This window comes from Salmo salar, chromosome ssa07 (genome assembly GCF_905237065.1).
Source record: "Salmo salar chromosome ssa07, Ssal_v3.1, whole genome shotgun sequence".
NCBI lineage: Eukaryota > Metazoa > Chordata > Actinopteri > Salmoniformes > Salmonidae > Salmo > Salmo salar.
In genome coordinates, this window is record NC_059448.1 from 52,944,638 (window position 1) to 52,959,460 (window position 14,823).

At 44.5% G+C, this 14,823-nt stretch overlaps 1 protein-coding gene across 1 annotated transcript in view; it reads left to right on the top strand.

The window, feature by feature from the left end:
• LOC106594585 (protein O-mannosyl-transferase TMTC2) overlaps nucleotides 1-14,823 on the top strand; it is a 158,687-nt gene that overhangs the window by 136,571 nt on the left and 7,293 nt on the right. The window contains exons 8-11 of the mRNA XM_045722250.1: nucleotides 1,764-1,885; nucleotides 9,270-9,351; nucleotides 12,059-12,173; nucleotides 14,186-14,249. Of these exons, the coding sequence (XP_045578206.1) occupies nucleotides 1,764-1,885; nucleotides 9,270-9,351; nucleotides 12,059-12,173; nucleotides 14,186-14,249 (383 nt within the window). The remainder of the gene's footprint in view (nucleotides 1-1,763; nucleotides 1,886-9,269; nucleotides 9,352-12,058; nucleotides 12,174-14,185; nucleotides 14,250-14,823) is intronic.

Below are 14,823 nucleotides of genomic sequence, written 5' to 3' on the forward strand. Positions count from 1 at the left end.
TTCTCCTCATCTTTGATTCATGTAATTGAGGAAGATGTGTTTAGAATGACTCATTCTGGTGGTAGTAGAACAACCTGCTTATGGTCTTCAGTTTCCCCCCCAAAAAAAGAGATTTCCCCGTATTATCTCCATGAAATGAAGCTATTTGATGTGCTTTAAGCAGATAACATCGGTTTAATTCCATTCCAACACCACAGCTCCAAAATATGCAGGCAATCCTAATGTAGATGTGTATCAGGATTCAAAGGGAATTCAAACTAAGCTGGCTATAATAAGTCATGTCCCATGTTGTGTTATTCTATCACTAATTACATTATTAGAAGCCCTTCCTGATTGCATGGTTGAGATTGCTGTGCCGTGTCGGCAACATTCTTGGGATGACGCGTGGTGGGGGCCTGAGAAGAGGGAGAGTGTTTGTTCAGGTGAGAGGGGGGCTGTCATCTGGGCCCCGGGGATCGGCGCCGCTGCGCTGGGATCAGATCTGGGATTCTCACGGCTTTGAGAACAGAGACGTTCTCCGAGAGAAACTGGTCACGTTCCAACTGAAATTGGGGTCAGGGGTTTAATTTAACGGAGGAGTATTTATTTTTTATTGGTGGAATGATGAGTGTTTTTAGGAATGGAGGGCTGGAAGTGGGTCGGGCTCCATCTGCCTTGGTATCAGCACCTGTTGGAGATCTATTATAGAACTCTATTCATCAGACACTGGGAAGCACTGGAACATGCCATCATACATATCAGAAGTCACAGGCAGGGAGAGAGCAGCGGGGAGGTAGCTTCCATGCAACCAGCAGTTTTTACATTGTGCTGTGTAAATACTCTCTTGGTTGCATGGAAGGTAGTGGTGAGTCTGCTCTCACCTGACTCACTGTCCCTCCGCTCTCCCTCCCTCTGAGAAAAGGGGACAGTCTTCCAGCTGATGGGGAAACTTAAGTCGCACTGCATAATTTTTTGCCCCGTGCACCAATTCATGTTGTTACTCCTATGACCAGAGAAAGTGAAATATACCTCGATATTAAAAAAGACACAAGCAGCTAATAACAACGCAAAGTCATAGAAACACATTGCTATACTCATTAATTGCAGCTGCAGTGCTGGTTTTAGCCTGAGTGGAAGTAGGGAGAACATATTTTATGGCTTATGAAAGTGTTGAACAAAGTGTTGGCAGTGCTGAGTAACAACAAACATGAACTTACTCATAAAAACAGCAGCTCTTTGCTCTCTCTCTAGTCATGGTTTTAAAAGTTTTGAAATCTCACAGTATCACCTCTGAGGTATTTGATTGGCCAACAGTAGGCCTATAGGTGCACTTGATTTGCTCTCTAGGCTTGCCGGGTAGGCAGAGTTCTACATTCACACACATGAAATGGTTCAAAATGGGAACACTTTGCCTTCCCGAGGCTAGGACTGCTGAATCAAGTGCACCAACAGCGTGAAAACAAATTAAAAAAATAGGAACACAAGGCTTTAACGTTGGGTTTTGTACAGAAATGTTTGGTGATCGACTAGGAATACCTTGGATCGCGATCGACCGGTTGGTGACCAATGCGCTAGATAGATAGAAAGGAAAGTCACAGAACCCATCATACTACAACATCTTTGATACGAGTCTTCCTCTTAGTATAAAGTGTCAGAGAAAGCATTGAGGTCATGGGTCTCTCTACGACCCCTTTCCTCTGACCTCAAAATGTTGACCCCCCCCCCTCCCCATACAGTAGGAGAGGCCGTATCGCCCATGACCTGTGACCTTTGACCCCTAACAGGAGAGGCCTACATGAGGCTGAATAGGCTGGAGGAGGCGGGCCACTGGTACAGAGAGTCGCTCAGGGCCAAGCCAGACCACATCCCCGCACACCTGACCTACGGGAAACTCCTGTCTATCATTGTAAGTCCCTCCTCTACCAACTTCTTTAAGGCCAGACAATTCCTCACATTCATTGATTACAGCTGCGTAAAAGTGCATTTTTATTACATTTTTCACAACAGAACACGACAAAAGACAACACAGAAACTAGAGATGCACTGATGTGGATATTCTGGGATATCTGATATTTCTTTGCAATATCAACCAATACAGACATTTCTGTTTCATTTGATGTCTTTTTTTACCATTCTAGTACAGATACAAACAAAATGTCTATGTTCATAAGGCTAATAAGAAAATATGTAAAATAGCTTAAATATGGGAAAGGAGTAATAATTTGTATTTTCATAACAAAGTGGAAAGTTCAGGACAACTCAAGGAAGAGCATCAGGTAATATTGTGTATGAACTGATGTGTAGAAAATAAGATTTGCATTCCTTTGAATGAATTTCTGCCAGTCATTCTGTGCAGAATCGTGCAGTTTTGACACGTTTCAGATATGCATTGAAATATATGTGACCGGTTACAGGGTCTGAGGCATTTGACGCTAGTTCCTACTTACGTCAGAATACTTTCAAAGTAGAATTCAGAAATGTTATGTTGCCATGGAAACCATATGATTACAATCCAAATGAGAGGAACCAGATGCTTTGTGTGACCCCCATAGCGTTGGAAATGTTCGGTTTAATAGCACCTTGACCCTTTTCTATCTCTGCCTCTATGAGAATGATCCTTGTATTATATAATGTTGAGATAACGGAGAGAAAATTATGGTTGGACAGCCTTAAGATTCCCATGGGGCAGTGCGTACCTCGAGGACATACTTTTCATAAAAGGTTATTTTATTGAAGAATCGAACTTCGACCCCGGGCGAGATGGACATGTCAGACCTGTAGGTGTAGATACCATAATCTGGGTCTGTGTCGTTGTCCACCTGTTTAGAGAACAAAACAGCCCACTGCCAAGTGTCATAATAAAATGTATGTTCAATTTTGTTAGAGGAGTAGAATCCTACCCAGGTGTAATAGTTTGTTCTTCCAATCAGTGAAGGTCTTGTTGATGAACAGGCGAGCGCAGGCGTGGCCATCTTTAGTGTAGAGCTGCAGACTGACATCAGAGTCAAATGGAGGTATGTTAACAGGAATCTTCCGGTCAGAGTCATCATACTTAGGGCCGCTCATGATGACAGAGTGCAAGTTGATCAGGGGCCTGACCTGCAGGCCGGGGTTTAGGTTTACATTGGCGTCGAAGCTTCCGTAGCTGCATGTACCAAGGGGGCTAACAGAGGTCATTTATTGTCCGCGTAGAGGGCTACCATCATCCCCACACCCAGCAGACTCCTTGGGACGTTTGCACATCTAATTCTGGCGTACCCGTTGTTCCAGTTTTCAGTTGATCTCACCTCCAGCTTGATGTCAAGGCACTCCATGTGGTTAGCAACCTGAGTATTTTGAGTATTTGCACATTTACCTCCACACATCTGGTTAGTGAATTCCCTCATGGAGTATGTCTCTGAGAAGGATCTGGAGTGTGTATTGTAGCCAGCAGCATACAGAAACACAGACACACTGTCCCCCCAGTTGTTAGATAGGCTCTGGATTTCTCTCAGGAGGTTGACACTTAGGAGGAAGGTGTTCTCAGGGTCGTACTGCTTGCTGCGGGGGTCGTCTTGTGGGTAGTGCTGTGTTATGAAGACTGCCTCCACCACATTCCCCTGCATTTTGAGGATGATTCTGTCCCTATTGTTCTCTACGGATCAGAGCATGAGGTAATAGCTTTGAGTGACGTAAGGAGGTAGGTGCCAAGCCCTCGTGGACACTGTCTGTGTGTTGAGATTCCCTACCGTGTATTAAGCCCGTTCCTCCAGGGATGGAAGCACCTGTTTAGCGTTATCGTACCACGGGAAGCCCCAGTCTCCCCTTGATGGCACAAAGACTGGTGTGATTAGGCTGTTGCTGTTGGTGTTGTTTTTGCCAACGAGGACATTGTTAGCAAAATGGTGCAGTAGCATCAGGCCAAGATGTGGGAAGCTGTGGCCAAATTCAAAGTTCCTGAAGTTACTTATAGAGTTGAGAGTTGGCGGATCTGCAGAGACCAAAGCCAGGGGAAGCAACAAGTGGAAAGAGCAATTAGGCGTTTTCTCTCCATGGTGAACCTGTTAGAAGGAGAATGACTGTCGAATGTCTGTCTCAATCTACAGAGATGAGTGGGAAGTCCTGTAGGTCCAGTTTACACGGGGAGTGTGCTATCCCTTTAAAGGGGCAATCTGCGGTTCAAACAATAACACATCAGTCGACCCACCACTGTTTTGGTAAAGGGAGTGGCTGTAACCACTTTAAAATTCATAGACAGAGCTGTTGATGCAAGGACTGGCCATCCATGATATCAAAAGGATAGTTTTAACCATGTGTTGAGGCTATACAGTGTTTGTTAACAATTACACTGTTTACAAACATTGGAGTAAAACAAGCTTATATTTTGGGTTCTGATGGGGTATGACAGTTGAACTAAGCTCATGAGGCATTTATACAGAAGTTATATTCTTTAATTTAAAATCCCCAAATAGATTTAGTAATCGCAGATTGCCTCTAAGAAAGGCCTCTTCAGTGTTAACCGCTAATTACAGTAGCCACAGCACAACGGATACAAGACCACTGCTGTTTGATGGAAGTGACTATCCAACTCTTACCTGTTCCCTGTGAACTACCTCAGAATAGCCCTTAACTTCTTCTCTCAGTTCTAAACGAAATGCGGCTCGCTTAAACCACACAGGCACACACGCTCTCACCAAGCCAAAACTAGTCGAGCAGGTAGGCAGTGTGAGTTTTCAGAATGATGCCACGCCTTAGAATGGTTTGCATGGTGACCGCGTTGTGAGATTCTGTGTATACAGGCCGTGGCTGCGGATTGGATTTTTTCGGGAATGTTAGTCGCCAACTAAGGATCCCAAAGCTTCTGCGGATGATGTTCTGCACATTTGTATATTTCTACTTTATGCGTAGAGGACAGGATACTCAGGTGAATAGTGCTTGTTTAATAACGTTAGATCAACGCTGAGTCAATGTCTGCAAGATCACAAAATGTAGTATTCTACATAACAGAACCGGATATAACAGCATAGTATAACGTTACTGTAAGACAAAAACACCACCACATTCAATCGTGAAGGATCATTCTTCAAGTTTTACCAGTGAAACATGCAGCATCTGCATACCAACCATTGGATCGTGATCGTATTTATTTTGATATGCATTTAGATCTTGTTGAGTTATACAGTGTTTCTCCAAGTAGCCTACAGTGTTGTCTCCAAGTACATTTTAGTCATTTAACATACATTTTTTTTTTCTCGTACTGGCCCCCCGTGGGAATCGAACCCACAACCCTGGCGTTGCAAACACCATTGCAAACACCATGCTCTACCAACTGAGCCACAGGGAGGCCTGTATGCACTGAGTATACCAAACATTAAGAACATTTTCCTAATATTTATCTGCACCCCCTATTGCCCTCAGAACAGCCTAAATTCATTGGGACATGGACTCTAGAAGATGTCGAAAGCATTCCACGGGGATGCATTCCACAAAGAAGGCTTAAAAATCCTTCTTTAACTTGTCTCCTCCTCTTCATCTACACTGATTTGAAGTGGATTTAACAGGTGACATCAATACGGGATCATAGCTTTCACCTGGATTCACCTGGTCAGTCTATGTCATGGAAAGAGCAGGTGTTCATAATGTAGGTATTGTTAACAACTAGACTACAACACTTTTAATACTTTTTAAGACCATTCATGAAGTTAGTTAACAGATAGAAAAACATTCTACAGCTGTACTGGAAATGACCTCTAACATCATTGCCATTACCATCAATGTAACTACAACCTGCCTCTATTCTAATCCATTCATTTAACTCTTTGTCCTCCAGTGTCCTTCCTGACTGTCCACACATTCTGAAATAGGCTTTGGCTCACACAAAGCGTGATGAAGCAAAGCAAACTTTCATCTTGGTAATAATCACACTGGTTAGGTATAATTAGACCGAGGCCCGAGGGCTGATGAATAGTGAGTGAGTTTGGGCCCGGCCAGTTCATCCCATTGATTTCCCTGTCTGGGCCAGAGGAGTGGTGATCATTGTAGAAAGCCTGGGAGTTGATAGATCAAGACTGAGCTGCATGTTGGAGTTGTTATTGAACCTTGATGGGTAAATTCATGCTTTTGTCTTTGGTGGCCTAAAGGAAAAAGACACGTAGAATAATGGTATGCAAATGCAAGATGGGTTTTTTATGTTAGACTAATTGCATTTTTTTTTGTTGATATTTGAGATAAAATAGCAGAGAGACAAACTTCTGCCACTATAAACTTTGTTGATATGACAACCAAGGAGATAATGGATTGAGGAATAATTATTGTCTTAGGGTACAAGCTTGTGTGTGTGTGTGTGTGTGTGACATTATTAAATGTGTGTGGTGTTATGAAGCGCTCCAGCAAGGCCTGCTGGGTCCAGTATTTCCTTCCCAGACTTCTCCCCTACAGGTTTGGCTGTTTGTTCTGAGGTGCACTCTGACCCCCAGCCTCCTTCCATCCACCTCTCTCATTCACTCCCACAGTGTTTTGGGGAGAGAAAAAACGTGCGTGACAACATGTGTTCACAGCTGACTTGGGTTAGTTAGGAGGACTTTATGGAGAGGAACCCTGTTAGAACCCACTGAACCAGTCCTGCTGAGCCCTTGTGAGGAGTTTGACCTTCTGTTCTTCTCCTTCCACAGCCTGAGGTAACTGAGGTACTAGGACTCTACAGGAGGTTTTGCTCTTCAGCGTACCACATCATCCATCCCATCTCTCCTTCTATCCTCCTCACTGATATCGGAGGAGTTACAGCTGCACCCCTAGGGGTCCGGTCTGGGCTGAGGAAGGGTCTCGCTCCCAAACTCACTAATTTCCCCTTTTCCTAATCTGATTTTGAGTTCCATTCCCCCAAACTCCCACCCCCAGTCTCCCCGGGTTCAGACCCGAGTCACCCCAGCACAGCTGGATATCTGCTGGGTCCCCCGGGTCCCTACATCCGGGGCCCTGAGCCACGAGTGGCCCCTCATAACAGAGCCCTTCAACAACAGGAGATTAGGACACGACCAGAGCCAGGACAATGGGCTGCCAGACAGGACTTAATGCAATTACCCTGCTTCCTTATTTAATCACTCAATCAGGGAGAGATTTTGGGCCTTCTTGCCACGGCAGACCTACGTATTGATAATGCAGCTGGCTCATAAGGAGTCAACCGACTCGGGGAAAGGGTCAAAGTGTCAAACTCAAGTCCCGCCTCACGCTGACGTGTACTACAGTACATGACTTCACTGTTTCATTCTTAAAGAGTAATGTACTTTAATGGGGTTAGTGAGGTTGTATAGATTTGTGGTTTGTTCTTTGTTCAGTTTGGCTTTGAACTCTTTCTTGACAGTAACCAGGTTAGAGTCTAGACTGAGTCTGCGTCGGAAATGCCACCATAATCCTGATATAGTGCACTACTTTTGACCAGGGCCTTTCTTTAGGACACAACCAGACATGACCAGAAGAGTCCTATTCCGCCCGGTAACCCCCAGTTCCTGTCTCAGATTATCTCCCTTGGACATACATCACAGGAGAGTGTTGTCGTCACGCGGATGATTACACAGTGCAGTGCAGAGTCCTGATGTATCCTACCAAGAGCTAGGCACCGCTCTCTGTTGGAGGGCCTCTCTCCCGTTGTCGGTGCTGATGTTATTTACGAGCTCTGTGGCTGGCTACACTCGGAGCCGGCGCTAACGCTAACCGCTAAAGCCCTCTGTGGCTGGCTACACTCGGAGCCGGCGCTAACGCTAACCGCTAAAGCCCTCTGTGGCTGGCTATACTCGGAGCCGGCGCTAACGCTAACCGCTAAAGCCCTCTGTGGCTGGCTACACTCGGAGTTGGCACTAATGCTACCCGCTAAAGCCCTCTGTGGCTGGCTACTCCCTCCCAAGACAGGTTTGAATACGCTAGATAAGAGGGTCAGAGGAATAAAAAACAACCTTATCAAGAACTTAGGATAAGACCCAGATGCAGACAGCTAGAGTCACAGATGTTTATTGACCCAAACAGGGGGCAGGCAAAAGACAGGTCAAAGGCAGGCAGAGGTCTGTAATCCAGGGCAGAGTCAATAAGGTACAGAACAGCAGGCAGGCTCGGGGTCAGGACAGGCAGAGGTTTGTAAACGGGTCAGTCAGGCAGGTACAGAACGTCAGGCAGGCTAGGGGTCAGGGCAGGCAGAATGGTCAGAACCGGGGAAACTAGGAAACAGAACTAGAGAGAGCAATGAGATGGGAAAACATGCTGGTGAGACCTGACAAGACAAGATGAACTGGCAACAGACAAACAGAGAACACAGGTATAAATACACAGGGGATAATGGGAAGAGATGGGTGGCGACAAGCACAAAGACAGGTGAAACAGATCAGGGTGTGACAAACCTAGCGTTCATATACATTTAACGTTACGCACCTCTCGCAATCCTCCAAATGCAACACAGCCCAGTCCACTGAAGGACCACAGTATTGTGTTTAACAGTCCACCTTCTGACACTGCGGCTGGGAAAGGAGCCAGGGAAAATATGACATAAAGTCGTCTGGACAATTAGTTGTCTTCTTCTTTCATTTAGAGCGAACGTGGGCATGAGAAATAGTTAATAGTCCACTTATTCTATGTAGAATGGCAAATCCATAGCCAATATGGAAGCAATCAGTGCTGAAGCGGGTACAATGGGGGGGGGGACACCGTACACACAGAGGCAGCGGTATCGCTTTCAGTTTGTTGCGAGGCTATAGTGCGATACACACTCTCTGACTGAGAAAAAGTGATAGTGTGACACACACACACACTCTGCTGCTGGGGGAAAAGGGGGTTTGAAGCGTTCTCTATGGAGTACAGTTTCCTGGTTTACAGTTGAGACCCTGCTACCACGTGTCAACTCATGCATGAAAGCGTAGGAAAATAATCCGTAGCAGATGCAGAGTAAACTCAGATGATTGTTGTTGCCCTACAGGATATGGTGATTGTTTGAAACAACCTGGCACATCAGGGGCATATGGAACGGTTGCTCACGTTTACTGCTGATTTCCCCGTCCACATTTCGACTGTGAAATATTTGCTAAATCTCATTTACGAGGAGAGTGGGTGGTTTCTGGTTTCTCTTGCATGTTCAGTCTTCTACCATATGGCAACTCACGTCTGTTTTGAGTTTTGAGTAAATCTAATTGCAGCCGCACAATTACGCCCGTGCCAGAAACAGGAACGACTGTGAGAGCTCGAACATCAGCTAAATCGCAATTTATGACTGAGGACGACTTGTAACTGATCTACAGTAGCTAATCAAACGTTCCTGTTTTGTCTCCTAGGGGCAGAAGACTGAGGCAGAGGGTTACTATCGTAGAGCCATCCAGCTGGACCCTTCCAAAGGAAACTGCTACATGCATTATGGTATGTACCAGAACTCATATGAAGTACCGCGCACATTGCTTCATTTGACCTCTCCATTTTGGACTGATTCGTTCTGGAACCTATTTGGCTGGATCCGGTACCTCTCATGGCATGAAAAATGTACTTTTTGCAATGTACAAATTCGAGTTAATTCGAGTTGCCTCTTCGTTAATTCTACTGCCTGATATTCTAATAGTTGATTCGGGTTGCGCCGGCCTGAATTTACAGTATGGATTGTGCATCATTGTATCCTATGGTTGAGACCAACTCGTGGCTGTGTGAGATGTGTGCCTGTATCTCTCACAGAACTAGAATGAGATTCACTTTCTATGATCCCTCTCCCACTCTCTGCTCTGATAGACATGAGCCTGCAACTCTCATCTCTCCAGCGTTGCACTTCATATTTTATTTCCTTATAGAATCATAGCCAGGCGAAGGGTTCTGGAGGAGCTGCAGCACCACTGATAAATTGAAATACATTTTCCAAAGTTATAGAATTAATGCTGTCTGTTCAGAAATAATTGAAATCATTCAGAATAGCCAACAACACCATGAAAATGACTATATTTTAGTCACAGAGGATCAATAGTGCCTTTAAAAATGTGCCTAGCTGTGGATTGTGTGTAGCCCAATAACAAGGCTTAGCCTACAGTCCGGAACACTGCAAACCTGTCAGTGAACAGCATGCAGACAAGACAGGCCTTTCACTATATTTCAAATACAATCGCGGGAAAACACAAGTTGGAAAGAAAATGTCTCCTGCTGAAAAGAGAGGACTCTAATCTGTCTGCTGTAGGCTAACAAAATATTTCATTAACTTCCAAATATTTTTTACAAAGTAAAGCAAGAGAGATATATAGGCTTTTGGTACGAACGCATCGGCTATCACCGGCGAGAGAGCTGTACATCATTGGGTCAGTCAGTGACACTGGAAAGCATTTTTAGGACTAGTGTCCTCATATTATAGCCTATAATATGTGTCTCCACACACCTAGGCCTCCACACACACCTATTTATCTCAGATTCACAGTTTGTCAGAGTCAAAGTAGCCTGTCATTTCGATCATTTGTGCGGCATTAAAAAATATTCAGCCAAAGTCTCCAGTCATGTAAAATGACATAGAATGGCATGAAATGCGTTTATAAAAGGACATATTTTTTCCGGACCCTTGGCTATTGAAATGTTCCCCATTTGTACAACTTCTGTATGCCACTATGCAAATGTGATGATATACACACCATTAAACTGCTCCATGTAGTGACTTCCTACAGTAACAGTGTATTGTAGCTTGACCTCACCATAAGAACTTACCCCAGGCAGTTTGGTAAAGACACCTTATCCACAGTACTCTACAGTACTCCCACATAGCACGTATAAACTGCTTGTTAAGTGTAAAAAACATGTCCTGTAGCCACTTTAAAAGCCACTCTAGTTAGCGGAAGTTTGGTTTGCATTTGGAATCAGGATATATGAGGTCATACATACAGTAGACCTAATCTCCACATACTTCGAGGAAACCGGATCGGACTACACCACCACCGATAAGGATGCTTGCCTTTCACTGATTGAGGAGAAACGCTATAAGCCCGCGCTTCTGTAAATGCTGCCATTCATATTGTCTCTCCCTCTCTCTCTCCCTCCCTGTCTCTCTCTCTCTTTCTCTGTGTGTATCTCAGTCTCGGGGGTTGTGTTTGGATCCTGGCGGGCCGCGTTGCTTTCTTTGGACAGAGTCATTTGCCCTCTCTCTGCGATCTCCTAGCCTCTTTTCAAAGGTTTATTTTTACTGGCCCCCAACACCTTATCGTAATCGGGCCGCAACGGCCATTCCTCCTCCACTGTGACTGGAATGACTCCAGTATGTTGTTGGTGAGACTGTATGAATGTGCTTACAGACTCTCTGAACTGTGGGACAGGGAGGGCGAGAGCTGACATGAGAGGTCAAGCCTCCTTTCCTGCTATTGTCCCAGACTAACACATGCTCTGATGCAGGGAGCATGCATGTGTCACGCTACATGTGACCCGTAGCAACCCTCTGCATTCAGGTGATGGTTATTGCCGACTGACACGCAATGAAGTATGGCATCCGAAACATAGGAAGACCATTTTTACAAATTCTAAAAACCCGTGAAAGAGGATACCTCACGTATGCAGACACACACGCACACGTGTTGGAACACGCACACACACAAACTGATTTGTATAGGGAAACCTCTGCACATTACACAGTCCAGCATAATATACCATCTGCGTCCCAGACATAGTAGTAATGTATTCCTTCTCAGCAGACTCCTGTGGAGGTAGAACCAGTTGGTCCTGCTCCCAGGGGACATACATGAAACTCCTTCGACTTAGCTGGACTTCCACAAATCACTGAGCATGACAAAAACCCTCTTTTCCTCACTTTCTCCTTTCTGACCTTCTTTCTGTCCTTCTTGCTACCCTGTCCCCTGAACCCATCTTTTTGCTTCCTATTTTTCCTCTCTTTCTTTCTTTCTTTCTTTCTTTCTTTCTTTCTTTCTTTCTTTCTTTCTTTCTTTCTTTCTTTCTTTCTTTCTTTCTTTCTTTCTTTCTTTCTTTCTTTTTTCTTTCATTCTTTCCATCCCCTTTTTTTTGTCTCCGTCCCGCTCTCCCTCTCCCTCTCCCTCCCCCTTTATGTATTTCCTTCTCTTTCTTACTCTGTCTCTGTTTCTCTCTCTCTGATGGACAGGCCAGTTTCTGTTGGAGCAGTCTCGTCTGGCGGAGGCAGCAGAGATGGCAGAGAGAGCTGCAGATCTGGACAGCTCAGAGTTTGACGTGGTCTTCAGCGCCGCTCACATGCTCAGGTGGGTGTGACAGTGTATCAAAACGTTATTACAGTGTTTAAAGAGTGCCTGGCATTTTCGCAAATGCTGCCCAATCATACTTTAACGAGCATCAATCAAATGTGTTTATAAAGCCCTTTTTAAATCCGCAGTTGTCACAAGGTGCTTGGCAGTAAACTGGCCTAGACTCCAAAGAGCAAGCAGAATTAGAAGCACATTGGGCAGGAACAACTCTCTATAAATAAGAAACCTAGAGAGGTATCAGGCTCTGAGAGGAAGCCCAACCTCACTACAGTAAAATAACAGAAAATACTCTACTGCATTTCATTACAGTACTGTAGGTCTTCAGCGCATGTAGAATTTCTGTTGGATGTATTCAGATGTCTTATTCATGAAAATAGCAGAAGGTGCCTCCGAAGGTTATTTCCTCGGTGATGGAGAGTTGGTTGCCAAGGCATTTCATCATTCACGATTAATCAATATTGCATTGTGCCCGCTAACCCACTCAGACACTTCAGATCTGACGTTTAATAAGATAATGGCAGTTTGCATGGAAACGGTCCATTTTAAGTCGTTTGTGTATGGTTCAACTGGTTTTATAGTTAATATACAACACATGGAAACAGCAGTTGTAGTTTTGATTCATGCTAGTGACGTTTCAATCCAGGGCTTGTAAAGAAACCCAGGCATACCTCGGGAGAATTTCCCATTCGGCTTGGCAAGTGTGAGCACAGACAGCACATACGTTTTATACGTTTGAAATAGGGGACTGCAAATCCTCTCGACTCACTGCAACTCGAGGAAGTATTGGAAACGACGTCTCTTAATTCCTTTTTGCTCTACATATCTGGAAAAGTAATTGAAGCTACAGCATCCTTCATCCAAAGTGTAGTGCTGCGGAGGATTTGAGAGTTATAAGTCGACTGCTCAGCAAGGGTAGCGCTGCTTGGATGCGGAGAGTAAAAACGGAGAGACAAATCATCATATTCTGGTCCTCTTAGATATAAGCCTACTGCATCGAGGAAAAAACACCATGACATATTCACTCAACTAATCCTGTAATACGACACTCTTATGGCTGTGCTGAGACATTCTGATGCAGACCTGTCTTTGGGTGTATTAATGCTGGTCAAAATGCACCTCTTACTCTCTGTTCTGTACGGCAAATAAATAACTATTTGACACTTTGGATGCCACCAAATAATTGTCAACATCAAGCATTAGACTGGGAAAATGTACTTTGTTGTTCTGAAACTCAGTGACCATTTGTCTTCATCCAGACCGTAGTAGTGGTTTGCCATATCCTTGTGCACCCTGTGGCTCTTTTTGACAGAGACCAATAGGGTAGCACCAGGTTTGGACCTGTGAAAATCAAAGTCAAAGTCCTTTCCTGTTGCGCAGTGTCAGCATTTCCTTCTCTTTGAAGAATTTTTCAAAGCCAAGCTCCAGATTCTCCCAACATTGTAGATTGTGTAGATTCTCTCAGATGCAGTGGGAAACACCAGCGTCTTCGAAAAGTTGACAAAAACAAGAGCAAGGAGTAAATGAAAGACGTTGAATGGATGGAGAATGGATCTGAAGAGTCAGGCATGAACTTGATATGAATGGAATTATGAAGCACTACTAGCTAGTATTCCCAAGGCAGACTTTCCTTTATGCAAAGTCAATAGAGACATATTTCCCTGAGTCATCCACCTTATGAATATGTCTGGAAAGACGTCTGCCTTGATCTGATTAGCGTTAACATATGCAGTTAGTATCAGAAATATATGCAGCATAGTGTTTCAGAGTCATTTGAGGGAGTATTTTTCAGCATCAAAGTGCCATCAGGATCTCAATACTTTATGGGCAATATTCAGTTATAATGAAAGAATGTTTCTCTATCCAATACGTAACTCCTTCTGCCGTCATGTCACGATAATACTGTCAGACTCTCTGTAAGCTATGTGTAATAACGACCTCTATTGCCCTTCCTCCTCTTGCCCTGCCTCTCTCCCTCCCTCATCTCTGTATTTCACTATCTCCCTCTCCAGACAGGCCAGTCTAAACAAGGCAGCAGAGAGGCATTATGAGCGCGCGGCATACCTCAGACCAGACGTGAGTACCTTGGCCCAATGAGCCTTTCTTACTCAAACTGATGGACATGCACACACATACACACACTCCACCATTACACACAATCAGCCCTAGTCCGCCATGGCTGCTCCATCAATGCCTCCCATTGTTTGTTAGAACCGGAGAGCAGGAACTGGGTCTCTGTGATTCTATGGTTAGACATGAAGGTCGATCTCTCTCTCTCTCTCTCTCTCTCTCTCTCTGCAGCGCATCAATCAGTCCCTTCAAAGGGAGTGGACGTGTGGTGGAGTGCTATGAGAGAGAGGGTAATATAGAGTCAATAGGACGTGTGTTTTAGACAGGAGTAGATGAGGTCTCCCCTGGTCATTTGCCACGCTCGCTGACTTACAGTGGGGGGAAAAAGTATTTGATCCCCTGCTGATTTTGTACGTTTGCCCACTGACAAATGATCAGTCTATCATTTTAATGGTAGGTTTATATGAACAGTGAGAGACAGAATAACAACAAAAATATCCAGAAACACGCATGTCAAAAATGTTATAAAATGATTTCCATTTTAATGAGGGAAATAAGTATTTGACCCCTTTGCAAAACA